The sequence below is a fragment of the Drosophila grimshawi genome, unplaced genomic scaffold (assembly GCF_018153295.1).
Source record: "Drosophila grimshawi isolate 15287-2541.00 unplaced genomic scaffold, ASM1815329v1 contig_311, whole genome shotgun sequence".
NCBI lineage: Eukaryota > Metazoa > Arthropoda > Insecta > Diptera > Drosophilidae > Drosophila > Drosophila grimshawi.
This window is the reverse complement of record NW_025063098.1, coordinates 23,804,992-23,823,362: the sequence shown is the minus strand read 5'-3', so window position 1 is coordinate 23,823,362 and position 18,371 is coordinate 23,804,992. Positions and strand designations below refer to the sequence as shown.

The 18,371-nt window shown below is 34.2% G+C and overlaps 1 protein-coding gene across 1 annotated transcript; it reads left to right on the top strand.

The window, feature by feature from the left end:
* The first annotated feature begins 1,578 nt into the window (after positions 1-1,578).
* On the top strand, positions 1,579-17,385 carry LOC6568273 (tachykinin-like peptides receptor 86C). The gene is made up of 8 exons (XM_001994617.2): positions 1,579-2,142; positions 13,294-13,439; positions 13,675-13,888; positions 13,998-14,132; positions 15,809-15,889; positions 15,957-16,304; positions 16,714-16,832; positions 16,904-17,385. The coding sequence occupies exons 1-8, from the start codon at positions 1,961-1,963 to the stop codon at positions 17,272-17,274; spliced, it is 1,596 nt and encodes a 531-aa protein (XP_001994653.1). The 5' UTR covers positions 1,579-1,960; the 3' UTR covers positions 17,275-17,385.
* Positions 17,386-18,371: the final 986 nt, after the last annotated feature.

Sequence of the window (18,371 nt, the reverse complement as noted above, 5' to 3'; positions counted from 1 at the left end):
CAGTCGCCCACGCCCCACTAAAAGCGAAAACTGTGCAAATATGTTTAGGGCGGGTGTTTCACGATAAACATATGTGTTGTTGGTGTATGGGGCGTGGCAATGGGCAGAGCAATGGCAAATGTATGCCATAAACTAAACGCAGCAACCACATAAAAAACCAACGAAACATGGATGCAGATGCGTGCGAATTATGAGGGTGTACGTGTGTGTGTTTGTGTGTGTGTGTATTTAAATGTGTGTGTGTGTGTTTGTGTGTGTGTGTATTTAAATGTGTGTGTGTGTGTGTGTTTGTGTGTGTGTGTGTGTGATAGTGTTCGCGTAGATGCTGGGTCATGTACAAATGTCTGAATGGGCAGCCATAATCTAAAATATGCAAATACATCAACACTGCAAATACACGCTTTCATATAGACACACACACAAACACAAATATATGTATATATGTATGTAGGCAGACAAAGAAACACACGCAAGCATTTGCAGACTTCAGCTAACACACATGCACACTAACACATTTACCGTGACTAACCGCTGTCCTTGTTCATGTCCTCTATAATGATTTACAGGTCATTCATCATATTGGCACAACAGCGAGAAGTTTATTTTCCGCAGAGTCGCAGCCTAAACAACAACCGAAGGCAATAAGTTCAAACAGTATTAACCAAATGCTGCCAGCAGTTTAGAGAGCGCCATAACTCTCTTAATCTCTCATTCTCTCGCTCTCTGGCTGCCATAAAATGTTGCGAACGTAAGGCTTAGCAACATGCTGACAGTCATTTGTTGCTGACTTTTCTCAACAGGTTGTGTAAATGTTGCTATGTGTGTGGATGTCTGTGCGCCTGTGTATCTCGTCTGATGTTGCTTTGCTCAGCAGACATTTTGTTGTAAGGACGTAAGGCGCACAGTCGTCGGCGGCACTCGTAGCACCAAAGTTCACGCGTTAACTCGAGCTCAGCTAACGGTACAGCGGTCCAGCAGTTTTGTATCGGTCAGAGTATGCTAGCACTGTTGCTTCTAAGCGGCAAGCTACTCAAAAGTCACAACACAAATCAAATACCGAAATAAAAAATCAATTTAAAACGTAATTCAATGTTGTGTTTAAAGCAATTGCTTGTCTGTGTTTAATAAATGTAAAAAATTCACAAAATCGGAATCTGAATTTTATAAATTCAAGTGAAATTAAAATTATTTGAGTAATTAAGCAATTGCACTTTTAATATATACAAATATATTCAAATAATTATAGATAATATTAAATGTGATAACACATTAATGAAATAAAAAGCTCTACGTGTTTTAATTGTACGTTCATTTGTTAAATAATCAAATATACAGTGTACAATAGAAATTTAATACAACTTATAACACAATTAAATAATTTCATTTTAGGAACTTAGACAAAATTGAGTTAAGGTTTACTCTACTTTTTCCCTTTAAAATGACCAATATTTAGTGCAAATCAAATGTATTAAACTTAATGTCAGAAACGTAAATTGAATTTAATATAACTAAACTTATATAAATAAATAATGTCACACAAAAAGTGTTAGCTATTTGTGTACAAATATTAACGTTGCGTATGCGCTATATTTCAATTAATAAAGTTGCTGCACAGAAAATTCATGACAAACGATTTAACTTGCACCCTCAGCACAGGCAGCGTAATCCTCGCTGTATATGCATAAGAGTGAAGACCGCAACATATAATTAAAGCCCGCAAATTGGTATGTGCAACTTTGGCTGCTGCATCAGAAGATCCATTTGCTTCTCCTGCTGTGGTTGTCCAACATGGTCAGCCGCAAGGAAATCTTTGCAATTACTGTGAAATAAGTTGCCGTTAACCGAACGCTTTCATTACGCAACCAACTATTAAAAACCCACATCAACGGTTTGCTATAGCGAATCGTGTAAATTTCCTTGAGCACCGACCGCCCCGCCCATCCAAGCGCCCTAGTGAATAATGCCGGAAATTGTGGATACAGAATTGCTGGTGAATTGCACAATTCTCGCCGTGCTTCGCTTCGAGCTGAATAGCATAGTGAATATAACGCTATTGAATAGCCTCAATCGAACCGAGGTGGTCAGCCTGCTAACCAGCATCATCGACAATCGTGATAATCTTGAGAGCATCAATGAGGCAAAGTAAGTTTGAAAATGCATCGCAAATCCACAGGACAGCACAATAGCCACTAAAACCCAACAAGTCACCAATGTTGATTGTAGCTTTCCATTTAATTTTCCAACTGTTTGACATCTATGCAATTTGCAATTGCTGAGGAGAACTTTATTATCACTGATGTTGAATGGGAACAGAAATAAAAGCCAAGTGATGCAATTTATGGTGTAGAGGTTGCATCTGGAATTGTCTCTTAGCGGAAATTGAACGACAGCTTTATATAATGTTGCCTTATAGCTTTGACAGCTTTGTAATCTCTGCAAATAAAAACACAGCATCAGTTTATTTTTAATTATTTACAACCAGCTAACTTAGAATTAAAATTATACCATTTAATTTGTGATGTTTAATAACTAAACAAAAAAGTAGTAGGTTGAGAGTATAGGGCAGTGTATCTCGCTGTCGGTAGCCCCGTTTCCACTTATAATCATTAATTTATTTTTGGAATTCATGGAATTTAAGTTCAATATGTTTCAACATCCCGCAAATTAATTATAATTGCTGTATTGTAAATAATGCCAATAATTTATTTTGTCCACCGACGTTTCGGTCGAATGGCGTAAAAAGAGCACTTTGTGGCTTATTTTAATAGTGTGATTAACCAGTACTTATTACCCTTTATTTAGAATTATTATTTTCTGACTAACTCGCATTTGGCATTTAAAAACACACAAATAGAAATCAATGGGATCCCTTTCAAATGGCTGATGACATAATAAGACAAGGCTTTCATTATGCTAAAAACAGCTAAGGAAAATTGAATGCAATAAGTAATTAGAATCTCCAAGCTCCGGTTGCTTAAAGTTCTGTCTTGGCCGGCTTAACAGCATTCATTTCAATTACTGAAAAGTTAAAGATGGTACTTAAGTTGAAGTTTATTTGTGTGGTGCCAAGGATAACGGGCTTACCTTAGATACTAAATAACTATGTAATTGCAAACTTTCTACTACACGCGCATAATTGATTAGAGCTATAGTTTTTCCCTTGTGAAAAGTAAGGAAAATAAATGTAGAATACTCTAGTCGAGACCGCTCGACTTGTAGTAAGCTTGCTGATATAATTTTGTGCAATACGAAAAAACGTTTTATGCAATTTTAAAGCTAGTTTACATTTGTTGCCTTACTTCGAAAATTTTAAGACTCTAACTCTTATAGTCTTTGATATCCGTTTGTTAAATCGACTGTTGATCCTACTCACGAATACATATACTTTATGGTATCGGATATGTTTCCTTCTGTCTGTTATATAATTTTGCACAAGTTTATTACACAATTTTTGTAAACTTTTTTAATGGCTTTATGGTATAAACAAATGGCCGCAAATGCAAGCAAGGCTTGCTTAGATGGGAATAGGGAGAGCATTGAGTGTTGGATTGAAATGTTCACCACACAAGTAAAGACTTCAGTACTAAAGTCGGGCAAACAAAGTTAATTTTAACATTGTCAACACTTAACACACTTGAAAAGTATCGATCGAACTGCAGCTACAAAAATCAGACCTTAAAATGAGATGGAACGGGACAAGAGCCAGCAAAAATTTTTAACTACGAACCTTTTTCGTAATTTCTTTAAAAGTTTGAAGTGTTCAATTAGCAAATTGTTTCATTACAAAAATTGTCCTCATTGAATCATTTGGATGCATAAAACCTTCATTAATTCAAATAAAGTTCATATATTTTACGGAAGTTGCTTAAATCACTACATTTAGAGTATAACAAATAATAAAATAATAATAATAATAATAATAATAATAATAATAATAAAACACAAGTTAGATCCATTAACAAGATTATTTCCATTAAATATCACATCGTGCATAATTGCAATTAGACACTAATAAATAAACTTTTATCATTTACTTTGTCCTTCTTAGCAGTTTAACATTTTGCAATGTCTCAATGAAAAACTTTTTCGATTATACTATTTGTTTTGTGGGGGCTAACAAATGAATTAACAAGTAACAAACCGCTATTTAAGAGGGCTCGCGCAGGAGATACCCTGCTGACAGCCAAAAGTAATCTTAAGCATTGAAAATTGTAATTTATTAGCTACATTAAGATAAGCATTACAATTAAAGTTCACTTTATTGTTAGAAGTTCATATTTTTAGCATATTTTAACTTTAACTTTAATGTTCATCGATATAACTTACAACACATAATATATATAAAGGAAGTTTGGCCTCTTTTCGTATGCATATCTTTGTAAATTTGGAGTGAGTTGAGTTGTTGGAAAAAACTTTGTATTTTTATGACAAAATTGTCAATTACATAAGGAAAATTTAATAGACAATTATGGGATTTTATATTCGCAACGGCAATATCGCTTTTGTTCACTCATATCGAGTATCAATCAATAAAGCCGCCACTAACAAAGGCGCACGCAACTAGAAGTCAAATAATCCGCGGCTTTTTGGAATTTTGGAATAGGTAAATTGCATTTCTAGTTGTCAGACAAACAACACAAAAGCGGGCAAGGACAAATAATTAAATTCTGAGTGAAAATCTATCTGAGAAATCCCACAAACAGACCAGCAATTCCAACAACATATAGTTAAATGTCAAGGCGACAACTTGCCTCATAATATGTACAGGTTGGCAGCAGAAAAAATCTTTCGGATTTATTTTGCCCAGTTTTTGCTCTCTGGCTTCGTGTGAGTGTGTGTCAAATAAATTGACGAACTTTATGTGGGATGGTCATTTTCGTTCAGCTCCAGGTGAGATATGTGTCTGAGTGTGTGCGAGTTAAGCTCATTATGAGGCCTGTGGCATGCGGCTTAGAAGCAATCAACGCAAATAGCTAGGAAGGAGAAATAACAACATTTGCAACATAACAGCCTCCCTCTATGCTCACGTGGATAGTTCGCTGCGCTCTTATTCGCCTAGAGATACATTACGAGAGGCGCCTCGCTTAAGTGCCTTTCGCACTGCGTATATCTAATATTTCTAAAGGCACCCCGTAATTGCAATTACACAGTGAACAATTTTGGCTTAAATTGAATAACTCTTAGTGAACATCAGTACAGTCTATTTTTGCAAAAATTTGACTTAAATTAGAATTAAGTTCAATAAATAATGGTAATTAATAATTAGTTAAAATTTTTTATTAGTCTTTGGAATAAATGCTTGGGGCAATGAGTGTGAGCTTAAGGGATCTTCTTGGGGGTAGTCATAAAAAATATATATATATTAAAAAGTAAAAGTAGTAAATGAACTAAGTTATATTTTAAACAAACCCTTTTTTAATCTAGCTGAAGAGCAAGTAATTATTTTGCACAATTGATTATTTTATTGTGGCGCATTAAATATAAGAAAATATTGAAATTAAATTAAATTAATGAGTAATTGCAAAAATACAAATTTAAGAACTATTACAAGAAATTGTATACAGACTTCGATTATTTTACTGTCTGTGTTTGGGAGTTTTCGTTTTAAAGCTGCCGAAACTTATTTTCTTTTGGGCATTTTTATATTTTTAACATTCCATACGCTTATTGATTTTGAAGCGCATCGAATGAGAGAGAACAGAGAGGCAACCATTACATTTTGGACATTGGACGGACGGCTTTTGGTGTTTTTATGAACGGGTTTCTCAAATCCAATCACAATTTATATGTGCGCATAAAAATAATTTAAAGTACTTCAAGCAGAACCCGGCTTGCAAAAACACAAACGAAACTGTTTGGCTCAGGCCTGGACAATAACAAAGCGCTGAACCAGAAATGAAACAAGGATAACTCGTTTGGCCAAATGCTTTTTTGTGTCAGTTTGCCAAACTTAGGCCAAATAGCAAAATGCCAAGAGGGGCGTCTTGAATGTGGCTTGCAAAATATGCGCAATTATTTTGCCCACTTTCGTGTTGGCCCACTTCAAGGTTGGCGAAATTTTCGTTCAGTTAGCTGCCGGCCAGATGTGCATGTGAACAATTTTTCAATTAGTTCTTTTTTGTAGTGCACATTGTACAAATAGTATTTTCAGATTTATGGGTCCCCCGGTTGGCGATAATTATGGCCACAGCTATAGAATCTGACAAAGAGTCGTATAGACGGACACTCATTGTTCAGGAATACAACAAGGCACAGCTACTGCATATGATTGTGATAATTATGTGGTGTAGATAAAAAAAATGAACCCAAAATATGTATTAAAAATTGCATAAGCATAAAATTTAATATTTGAAATATTTCTTCAGCCTTATGTGGAAATTGTTAGATAAACTAGAAATTGAAATAGAAAAACTCTTAAATTGAATGTTGATAAGCTGCTGTGATAAACAACTAGCCAAACTAAACATGTGAAACGAATAGAAAATGGCTTTGCCAATATTTTAATCTATATGTTGTGCTTAAATTTATTTCGAACTCTAATCCATATGCGGAAGTAACTTGAATAAAAATGAGTTCAAATCAACAGACGGAAGTCAAAAATTATAAAACCAATAATTATTTCATATAACTATAAAGTTTTTATATATATATTTGTATCATTCATTATACACACACACACATTAGTGGTCAATATATAGAATTTGTTAATTTTTATCGCATTGTTCAGTTATTGTACAACACTTCCGATTGCGTTTCTGTTGGGAATCAATAGCAGAGGGAAGCGAAAACAATGAGAGACAGACAATCTGAACTCATAAATCTAAATTGAAATGGGCCACATTTGCATTTCATGCTGGGGTCACTGCGTGTGAGCGTATGTGCCGAGGCACGTGTATGTGTTTACCAACAAACATCTATTCAAGTACACGCATATATGTATTTGAAGGGTCTTTGTTGGTTTTTTTGTTTTTTTTTTTGGGTTGCCTGCCGATGGTAATGAGGCTGATGATGCGACTGAGTGGTCATGATTTTGACAACGAAACTCGCCCTTGGCCATTTGTCAAGCTTCAATGAGTATTAAAGGATTGCGATAACACTAAATAAGCCGAAAGAGGATTTTAGTAAATTGGATTTTCAAAATCGATTACTTTCTTCTTCAGTGTAGTCAGTGCCGAAATTGATACTGAACATTCCTATTTACTTTCTTATTTTAAGCACTGTGAATAAGAAAGGTAATTAATAAACTTTTTCGCTTGAGCATTAGACTTTAAAGTTCTTCTTTTACTGTTTCCAAGAGGGAAAATGTTATATACAACAATAAATATATAAATAGTAAACTTTTTCACTTGAGCATTAAGACTTTAAAGTTCTTCTTTTTCTGTTTCCAAAAGGGAATATTTCAAATATATATACATATACATATGGCTTTTGTGTCCTTCTTTCTTACAAAGTTGAATAGGATTCAAATAGAGCCTTAAGAATTAAATTTTCTACTAACTAAGAACTTTATGAGACATGATTTTGAATTTTGCAAGCTAGTTTCAACCGCACCATCTGAGCTTATAAGTTGCCAACTTCACTGAATAAAAGCCACAAGCATTCACCAGCTATATTCAACTTTCTCATTCTACTTCCGCTCGCCTGGGTCGGAAAATGCAGTTTTGGCTGCCACTGCGACAAAGGTAACAAACCAAAAACCACTCAGTTTGACCCGAAACGTTGGCTGTTCAGCAGTCATGAAATATGCAGACTAAAATAATAAGTAGCAGTTGCACCAACTAGTAACGCGCTGCAACTAAAGTTCATTCAAATGTGTCAGCAAATTGCAAAGAATTTCCGTTGACATGCTAAATATGAACAAATTCAAGGCCGTAGACCAATCCCTAACCGCACCTGGCTATTTGGTGCAGTACATTATCGGCATACTAGCAAAATATCGAACGTATTCATTTATAAACTACTATGTTAGATACCAGAAATTTTAGCACACTCAGAATTTGTAAAATGAGCACATTTTAAATAAACTGCTGCAATTTATAATTATTTGCTTTGATTTTGTGAAGTTTGTGAACTGGAAATACTTTAAAACTAAAAGGAAATATTTGTCTTCATATTTTCTTTTCGTATTTAAAAACTTTTTACACAATCATTTGTAACAATTCTGACATATTTTGTAGGCATGAAAACTATGAAAACTTATAATTTTATTCATTTGAAGTCCAAGGGAATTATACTTTCCACATTTTCATAATTTTCCAAAAATAAATGCAGAATGGCTGTGCTTACTATGTGACCTATTTAAATTTGTTGGCTAATGTTTATGCATGCGGCTTAGATGCCTATTAAATAATTTATTTTAACTTGTAAACATTGTTGCGATGTTTAAATACGGGAATGTTGTGCCGAGCCTATAATTTACACATTTACACAGCAAAATTCTAAGAAATTGTTGATTTATCTTTACACCAGCAAAAGTGCCATTTTTGTGGAGAAACTATTAAATGGAATAATTTGTGGTATAAAATTACGGCAATTAGTTATCGGTGGACGGTTCGTGCTTACCTTTAATCGTGTGCTGGCAGATACAGTTTTGTGGCAAATTACTGACGAACGAACTATTATTGATGTTAATTTCTTTATGGCCTGCAATTTGCTTTGGGTCACGAAGAGCGCTTAAAGGTAGGCAACATTATTTTAAATGGATAATAGCGTTAGCTCAAAGGTGATTTTTTGTGTGTGGCTAACAGTATATAAAACGAACACTAATAGCTTCAAAGGTGCTAATGTGTGTGTGTGTATGTGTTTACTTGTAGCTGTAAACGATTCATGCATAACAAAAAGTGGCCACTTAAAATGTACTCAGTTATTTGATGACAATTTAAAAGCGCACAGCTTTGATAGAATTCATTTTCATTTTAAATAATTTATTGTTATTTGCCGAATTTGGCAGAGTGCATTGCTATGAATTTATTAATTGGAGCTATTGTGTTTTATTCCGTTCAATGACAATTAAATTAATTACTGACATATTAAATAAGATATTAAGGTTTTGTTTGTTGTTTAAAGGCTTAGAATGTTCCTTTTAGTGCAATACTAATCTAAAAATAGATTGATATGTTATTGCAAAAGTTAAAAATTTCCCATAGCAAAGTATATGGCTCACTTTTGCAATTATTGCTGAATTCTTTTTCTTCTCTTTAATATTAAAATATATTTATTTTGTGGTTTTTATTTTTCCTGAAGACTTAGTTCGGTTTCACTCTTTATTTGATTTTTAAATGGGTTCATAATAAATAATTAAATATATTATAAAAGTATGAATAAGTGAAGTTTGAATGACCAACTTTTATTTAAGACTTAAGGGGTCACTTTTCGTACTGAAGTGGTACCTTAATCTATTGAAATTTCTTTCAGTTTGTAGTTGACGAAAAAAAATTATGACTATATATAGGAAATCTATAAATTGCGGTTGCGTGTAATCAATGCAGATTTGTTTTTGACAGTTGCCGAAGATGTCAAAATCATTTCTCTCGCTTGGGGCAGATTTGCCAAAATATTCCTGCACCGTTTTTCCCCTTTTAGGTTAGGCGCTTCTGCAAAAATTTGCATAAAAAGCAAAATAGATTGCGTGCCAATGTAAAAGCTGTCGATGCCAAGATTACTGGAATTCATGATTTTCTCAGAATTTGCAAACGTTTTATTGTTTGGCAAATATCCTTAGTGAAATAAAAAAGTCGTTTGATTATAGCACCAAGGTCAGGTCAAAACAAAAATACCAAAAAGTTTTGGCCAAACGGAAGTAATTACTTGACTTTTCCCCGGCCTACACTTCCGGGTAGGCAGGCACTTATACCAGATTATTATTATTATGGCAGCAATTATTTATTTTTTGTCCAGCTAATGAAATGAAATGGCTTTGCACGGATTTGTAATAAAACAAAAATTAATTGTGACAAAGAAATTTATAGCTTACTCTACGTGTTTGTCTGAAATACTCAGAACACACAAATTTTTGTGTAAAATTTGTGGCTGAAAAGTTTAATGCTTTTTTGACAATAAGCAAAAAGTAATTATCATAATTGCAAGCAGTCAAAGTCGTGCGTGATTTGCCTAGCTATGGATTTGGATTAGCTATGGAAACATTGTTGAAATCAAAACGATATAGAATGAAACACGAATAAATCTATTGAAAAATGAATATTTCACAAACATTACTAATTCAAAAGTTAATATATAAAAGATTTTATATAAACTTCTATCTAAGTGCGAACTCTTTGTGTTGAGTTGTGCAATGTCGGTCCACGAACTAACACATAAGACTAGCCTAGTTTAGCTCTAATATGCTAAGAAGTAGGCACAACAAATTGCATACCACTCACAAGTAGCCCATAACGAAGCGCTTTCTTTTCTTTGCCCCTATACAAAGAATATTTCCAAAGACAGGTAAGCCAAAAAGGTCAAAGGGTTGGTCTTGAAGCTTTGGGTGGAATTTGCTTGCAGTTGCTACGGAAGGCCATTATGCAAATTACTTGGAGATATTTAAAATTTACAGTGAATCGAAATTTGCATGCATAAAATGCGTAATATTCACAATATGGTAATTAGGTTGTTTGCCATTTTTGATAGCGGTCGCAGGGCAATTGGCACAATGACACAGAATACAACGAATTAAATTTTCAGAGTGCTTTAAATATTACTAATTTTACTAAAACAATGGTCCAATTACAAAATTGGTTGCTGTTTGTTTTCCACTTGGAGAGTTGGCCAAGAGGCCCACAGAAAAAAAAAGAACTCAAACTGTTTGTCTCGCGGCTGGACGGCAAAATATTTACTATCAGACACGTGCCATCGTTGCCTAAATCAAAAAAGTTTGCGGAAACCATTAATTGACTGCCATTGTTGCATACCGAGAAAAACCAAATGAACAGGACTTTCGCACGCATCCTTGGCGATAGTCAAATCGATATTGTATACGCAACTAATTGAGTAAATTGTGAGAATGTGCAGATTGTAAATATATAACTAAATGGGAAACTAATATGTAGCTCCAATATAAATAAGTTAGCTGATAAAAGCAGACAGTTGAGCCCAGACCACATTAATTAAAGCTGTTGCTTAATCATTTATATGTAAGGCACTTAAGAAATTTGTTACAGTATTAAACATCTTTTTGAAATGAGAATAAAGCAAGACCAAACGAACACAATAGAAAAGAGTTATGCAAAGCTTCTTTTACTTAATTTATAAGTATTTTTCATTTACTCTAAGAAAATTCTAAGTTAAGCTTGTACAGGTAAATTTTAGCTCAAATCATAGTTGATTCATTGAAATTAATCTTTTACGTAAGAATGTCAGCTCAACTTATTCGCATATTAAATTTGTTATATTTTGCAGCATGGAAATGCCGAGAAATTTGATATCAACTAAATAAAGACTCTAAATCCTATTAAGTGATTAACATCAAAAGGATTTTAATTTAAAGGCTCGAGTTTCATTTTAAAAGGAAAACGCAATAGAATGTCTAGAAGGATATATATATATATATATATATTCAAGTAAAGCAGAGAAAATTGCCTAAAAATTGCAGACAGGTATTTAATACGAGTATTCCTAAAATGTTTAATCTTAAAGGATATTGACTAATTTAATAGGATTATTAAACAGTGCTAAATATATCAAGCAAAATTTTAACATTTTATATTTAAAGACACAATTATTTTTATTTATAAAAACCATACAGAAAATAATATCATTTTCTGATTGAAAAGTTTTATTTGATTGATCAACGCATTGCGTGGGGACTAAGTGCACTAACCTGTATCCGTTAAATAATATTAAATGTTATTAAGAAATCCATTTAAAGGTCGAAGATGTGAGTGTGTATGTGTCAAATAATTGAATAGAGTTTGGCTGCTGCACAAATCTACTTCTTGAGGCTTACATTTACAATGCAGATTGTTTGTCAAAACATAATGAATGGAATGAGTGATTCTTTAGAAGCGTAATTTTACTTTAAAAGCCGAAAGCCGAAGCCATATGACCTAACAAAGATATGTCTTGCGCTTACGATACATTACACACTGTCAAAGAGTTATTTGCATAATTGATGAGCTTTGCTTTGGAATTCCACTAATCAGCACGTCAATCAGCCACCCATCTGGCAAAGACTTTAAGTCAGCGCCGCCCACTAATTAACGAAAATCATATATGCCCACAACTACTTATATGGTTATCAGTACGAAAGATGTGCATCTCAACTACAATACAACTATCACTAAGTGAGATTCTCTGCGTAATCTGAAGTAGTTTGGCAGATAATATTTGCTCATTTCCGCTGACAAACGGATGCAGCTCAAATGAAATTACTTAAAACTAGAGATTCAATTTGCTGCGTTATTGGATGATCCTTTATCAAGCAGTTTCCTTTTTACAATTTGCTTTCATGCTTTAGATTCAATGCTTTTCAATTGTTCATTTAGAGCTACTCTGTCAAGTTGAAAAGGTGTTTACGGAGACTGAACCAAAAAATATTGAACAAACATTAGTTTGTGTGAAAAATATTAAATTAATGCCTGCATTTTGTTCAGATATGAAGGCGCTTAAGCAATGTAACCTTGAGCTAAGTTTATGAGGAGCTATTGCTAGTTTTGTTATTTGTAATGCACTAGAAAGGGTTCTTATATATTTATCACAGAGTTGAGAATGAATGAATTCCTACAAACTAACAAAAACTAGATTAATTTTAAAATTTGTTTGCTATTACATTTTATATCATACTTATACTATTTCAAAATATGGGATTAGTATGAATATCGTATACCGTTGCTGACATGGGGTATTTGATATTTAATTACTCTTCTGACTTAACTAATCTCCTAATTATTTAAATATTCTTATCAAAGGTCAATATCAGAACAAGAACAATAAAGGCAACAATATCAAATGCAACAGTAGCAGTAACAAAAAACAAAATAGATTACATGCAAATTGCTCAAGCAGTTGTTTTTATGTCGTTTTTTGACATGCAGTTTTATTGAATGCACTGTAGCGAAAATTTATATGTGTTTTGTTGAGCAGAAACTCATATACAAATACTCAAGCCCTTCGTAAACGTTACTTTATACACATGCAGTGGCTTTCAAAGGATTTACTGTAAACTTACTATGGCTTTTGTATAGGATATGGTGTTATAGTCTCATATGAGTGCTCTGTAACTAGAAAAATCATTTATATACATATATTCAATATACTCTCTCTCTCTATCTCTTTTGCTTCCGCTCACATATTCAATAGGGACTTTCTCACTGAATGCCTGTTTCCATCGCCAACGCGTCCATATGAGTTGCCGTGGGAACAGAAAACGATTTGGGCAATTGTATTCGGTCTGATGATGTTCGTGGCTATTGCGGGTAATGGAATTGTTCTCTGGATTGTAACAGGTAAGCTTCTAAGATGCGAACGGCTTTAACTTGCAATGATAGCTGAAAATGGGTGAATTTAATGCGATGGGTTAACTTAAGTGCCATTTTCAACCTGACTAAATCGCACATACGCCGCATTGCCGCGTTCGGCATTGTCTGCATGACTGCATCGATTGTTTGGCAACTAATATCCGGTGGATTTGTCGTTTTCCGTCATGCCTCACGTTTTGGCCATTTCTCGTTTCGTTCGCAGGACATCGCAGCATGCGCACAGTCACCAATTATTTCCTGTTGAACCTCAGCATTGCTGACCTGCTAATGTCCTCCTTGAATTGTGTCTTCAACTTTATATTCATGGTGAATTCGGATTGGCCATTTGGCTCGATTTATTGCACCATCAATAATTTTGTGGCCAATGTAACGGTTTCAACATCAGTCTTCACCCTCGTCGCCATTTCGTTTGACAGGTGAGTGTTTGGTTATTGAGCACAATGCCATCTACATATCTATATCCGCAGCCGAAATTGCAACCACATCCATTTTATATATATATGTATTTGCATGTATATATTTCAGATATATTGCAATTGTACACCCATTGAAGCGGCGCACATCACGACGAAAAGTACGATTTATACTGGTAATGATCTGGGCACTGAGCTGCGTGCTCTCAGCACCGTGCCTACTCTACTCCAGCATTATGACAAAGCAGTAAGTGAACTGTGTAATACTTCTGTACGTGTGTGAGTGACCTTGACGGCTTTGCAAAGTCAGCGGCACCAGCACCAGCAACAGCAACAGCACCAGCAACAGCATCAGCAAATTTTGTTTATTTTCTATGCTACACAAGAGGCTACCAACAAGTAATAAACATAAAGAACTTTGTAAGACGTAGCTCAAGATACTCTTCATATAGATACTTTTTCACACGAGCACCACCACCTGCAGTGCAGTTGCCCGCTGTGTCTTTTATCGATTCGATGATTTAGCCCCCAACATATAAGGCGGGACGCATGAAGCTAAAGAAAAGCTGAGCAACTTCACTTACATTAGAATTTTACGCAAATTTGCGCACTTCAATGAACCAAATTCACCTAATAAATTTGAAGTACTTTTTATTTAGCCTAGCTATCTATATAGCTGACATAAAACGTTGCCAAGGGTAATGCCTACGGATTTAATAAATTCAAAGCTCACATATCAAAATATGCAGCATGTTCAGACTAATCTGTATAAAAGTAGGGATAAAAGCAGTAGATGTATAAAAAATGTAAATAATAATGGTAGCCATATTGCACTGTTAGCTGTAAATATGCCGCCTATAGCTGTGATTTGTGCAGGAATTTATAAAAATTGAAAACAAATATAATAACATTTTATTTGATTACGTATATGAATATGACAGGGACTATAACTTGTATATTAATAAGTTATTCACTTTAGAGATCAAAGCAAAAAATTTGAAATTCATTCGCCATGCGTTTGTTGTTGTTAATATAATTGTATATTTAAATAATAATAAGTAATTAAAAAAATGTCTTTCAAAGTAGAGAATTGAAAGCTTTGGACTAAATGTTATACAGTAATACGATGAGTTAAAAGCTTGAATTCAAATAGATTCATATGCATATTACCAAACTAAAATGATTAATGAAAGAGGGTTGATGATTTACTAGAAATTGTGAATTAAATGTAATTAAATTTGAAACAAAGTTGAATATTTCGCTCGGCGAAGGTCAGAAGGCGAACACATTCCTCCATACAATGTAAAATATTCTAATTGTCACTTTCCGAGAAATTGCCTTTTGAAATTATTATTCATGTTTGATTGGTTCGGAACCATTGTGAATCAAATTCTTAATTATTTCATTCAACTCTATTTGTCCAGCTGAAGCAAATTGGAACTCATATATTCACAATCAATAGAGCTGCCTGCTGCCCGTCATAAATGTTGCAAGCCAACCACAGTCGTTTCAATGTTCAAATTCGCCCAACTAAGTAATTACCTGTCTGGCCGTTGTATTGTTAAAGCTTAGAAATTGTCGCTCAGTGGGAACATCCCGCTTAAGTGCTCCAATCATAAAATTTGTCATTATATTTCAAATTAGGTTTTCAATTTGACGTGCACAAGTACCGTGGTAAAACTGTGCCAACCCGCCCCTCCTTTTGCACGTTTCCGTGTGGACAATCTTCTTGTTTAACTTTTAGGTGTGGAAATATTTAAGGGCACTTTTGGGTTAGGTTCGCTATGAGTAATTAAATGATGATGAAAGTGTTGGGCGCAATGTAAAATTCAGTTAGGTACTGGAAAAGTTTTGTTTACCGTAAAATTTAAAGCAATTAACCATAGCTGAGATAACTGGTAATGAATTCTAATTACTCAACAGCTATTACAATGGAAAATCACGAACAGTTTGCTTCATGATGTGGCCCGATGGACGTTATCCCACATCAATGGCGGACTATGTGTAACTATTTGTTTATGTTCTTTACCAACATTGATTATACCTAACTTTGTGCTTTAACCATTACCAGATATAACCTAACTATTTTGGTGTTGACATATGGCATACCCATGATTGTAATGCTCATATGCTACACGCTGATGGGGCGAGTCCTCTGGGGCAGCCGGTCAATTGGTGAGAATACGGATCGCCAGATGGAATCGATGAAATCGAAGCGAAAAGTGGTTCGCATGTTTATAGCGGTCGTCTCAATTTTTGCCATTTGCTGGCTTCCCTATCACCTGTTTTTCATCTATGCCTATCACAACAATCAGGTGGCATCCACAAAATACGTACAGCATATGTATCTGGGATTCTACTGGCTGGCCATGTCCAATGCAATGGTCAATCCAATTATCTATTACTGGATGAACAAGAGGTAAGCAAAACAAACAATAGTAATTAGAAAAACTTACATTTTCGAAGAATAAACCACTAAGTAAACCAAAGAAGACGTAGAGAATGAAAACAGTAAAATAAAAATAAAATTACAGAACAAAGCAGAAAAAATAAGCGTGATTAAATTCTCGACTTGAATTAAGCTAGAGCAAAAGATGAAAAAGTCAGACAAAGTAGTGAATGGTCAAAGTTTATGTAGATTAAACATTTTTGCCTGGCTGGTGGCCAAGGCAGGAGATAAATGAGAAAAAATAGTTGAATGGCCAAGACAGGAGATAAATGAGAAAAAATAGTTTAAAAGTGTTTAATGCACTCACTTATTGCGCAAAAAGTATAATAGCCTTTAAAGAATGTTATTAATTTAGTGTTTTATTAATTTGTTTCTACAGATTTCGCATGTACTTTCAAAGAATCGTTTGTTGCTGTTGTTTGGGCTTCATTCGCTATAGATTCGACTCTCCCAAGAGCCAGGCGACCAACAAAAATAGTTCACATCGAAACACAAGAGGTACGTATGCAGGACATGTACATCCACTGTGAGTATCTCAATCATGTGACTCTCCCAATCGAATTGTGTAGCCGAGACGAAAAGCCAATGGAAGCGGAGCACGATGGAAACACAAATCCAACAAGTGCCTACCTCATCATCACGAGATAGGCAGGCAGGGGCGGTTCAGGGGTTGAACCACACTGCCGTGGAATGCATCATCGAGCGTCCTGTGGATGAAAGTGGTTCACCCATTTGCCTTTCCATTAACAATAGCGCGGGCGAGCGACAGCGAGTGAAAATTAAATATATCTCATGCGATGAGGACAACAATCCCATTGAGCATGAATCCGAATCCGGACATAGTCACGGTCACACTCATAGACATAGTCACAGACATAGTCTCAGTAACAGTTACGGCCGCAGTCGGGCTCAGAATGCTGCGCTGGTCCAGCAGTTGTGATGGGAAAGTTCCAAGGCGGTTTCGTTGTCAAAAGAGCCAATCAAAATAAAAGGAATTTCACTGTAAATACGAAAATCGAATTTGTGGTTGTCATCAGCAACATAAATTAAACACGAATTAATAATAATATTAATAATTTTAATAACAATGCGTTTCCATACAAACTTATTGCTGTACTCAATGTTTAACATATAGTTAATGCCATCAAAGAGCTGTAAGTTTTAACTGTTGTTTAAATATACAAACATATAAATTTGTATTTACTTTAGCTACTCGTATATATTTATGTATTTGAAAATGTTTGTTGAATTTACATGTTGAACTAAGCTACTTACAACTTGCATTTTATTTAAACTTCTACTATAATATAATAATAGTTGCAAATGACAGGAAAATTGCATACTCGCTGAAAATTCATTTTTGATTTGCCTTAATTGAATTTAGTTGTTGACTGGTAATAACAACTCAATGAAATGCAATGATTTCGTTAATTTGGTAATTAATATGAAATGGTAATCTTATAATTCAAGAACACTTTCTATCAATGGCACTGACATATTTCAAATACCATATACATAAATATATGTGTATCTGTGTAGGTTGTAAATAAATTGTAAAAATTTTGTGAAATTTTAAACAGTTATTGAACTATTTCTCTTGGTTTTCGTAAAAATTCATTGCCGGACATTCATGAAAAATATTTTTTGAATGCATCATTGCAAATATGTTCAGGTAAGTTAAAAAAAAAAAATAGACAGCCAAGGTTTGCCAATTAAATGTGCTCAACAATTTGTGGGACGTATCCTTTGTAGAGCTCGATTTGTGGGGATTCGGCCACTGAACAAGAGCCAATCCAAGGCAACTGGTCGGTAAGTTTTTGTTCACATATATTACTTGGTATGGATACGTTCACCGCAAAAATGTTCATAGAAATTTACACATATTTGTAGATCGTTATTATATAAATTGTTTAATTTCTAGTTCATTATTTTTATTAAAGCTACTTTCTTATTGGCTAATAAATGTTTTAATTTCATATTCTCATTTTAAATATTATTTATTACTAGTTGATAAATGATAGAAAGTTCGAAATGTGT

Excerpts from the sequence above, each read along its gene's own strand:
- LOC6568273 (XM_001994617.2), top strand. The coding sequence starts at position 1,961 with ATGCCGGAAATTGTGGATACAGAATTGCTGGTGAATTGCACAATTCTC. Across the intron at positions 2,143-13,293 it reads GAGAGCATCAATGAGGCAAA|GGACTTTCTCACTGAATGCC; the intron begins GTAAGTTTGAAA and ends CATATTCAATAG. Across the intron at positions 16,305-16,713 it reads TATTACTGGATGAACAAGAG|ATTTCGCATGTACTTTCAAA; the intron begins GTAAGCAAAACA and ends TTGTTTCTACAG.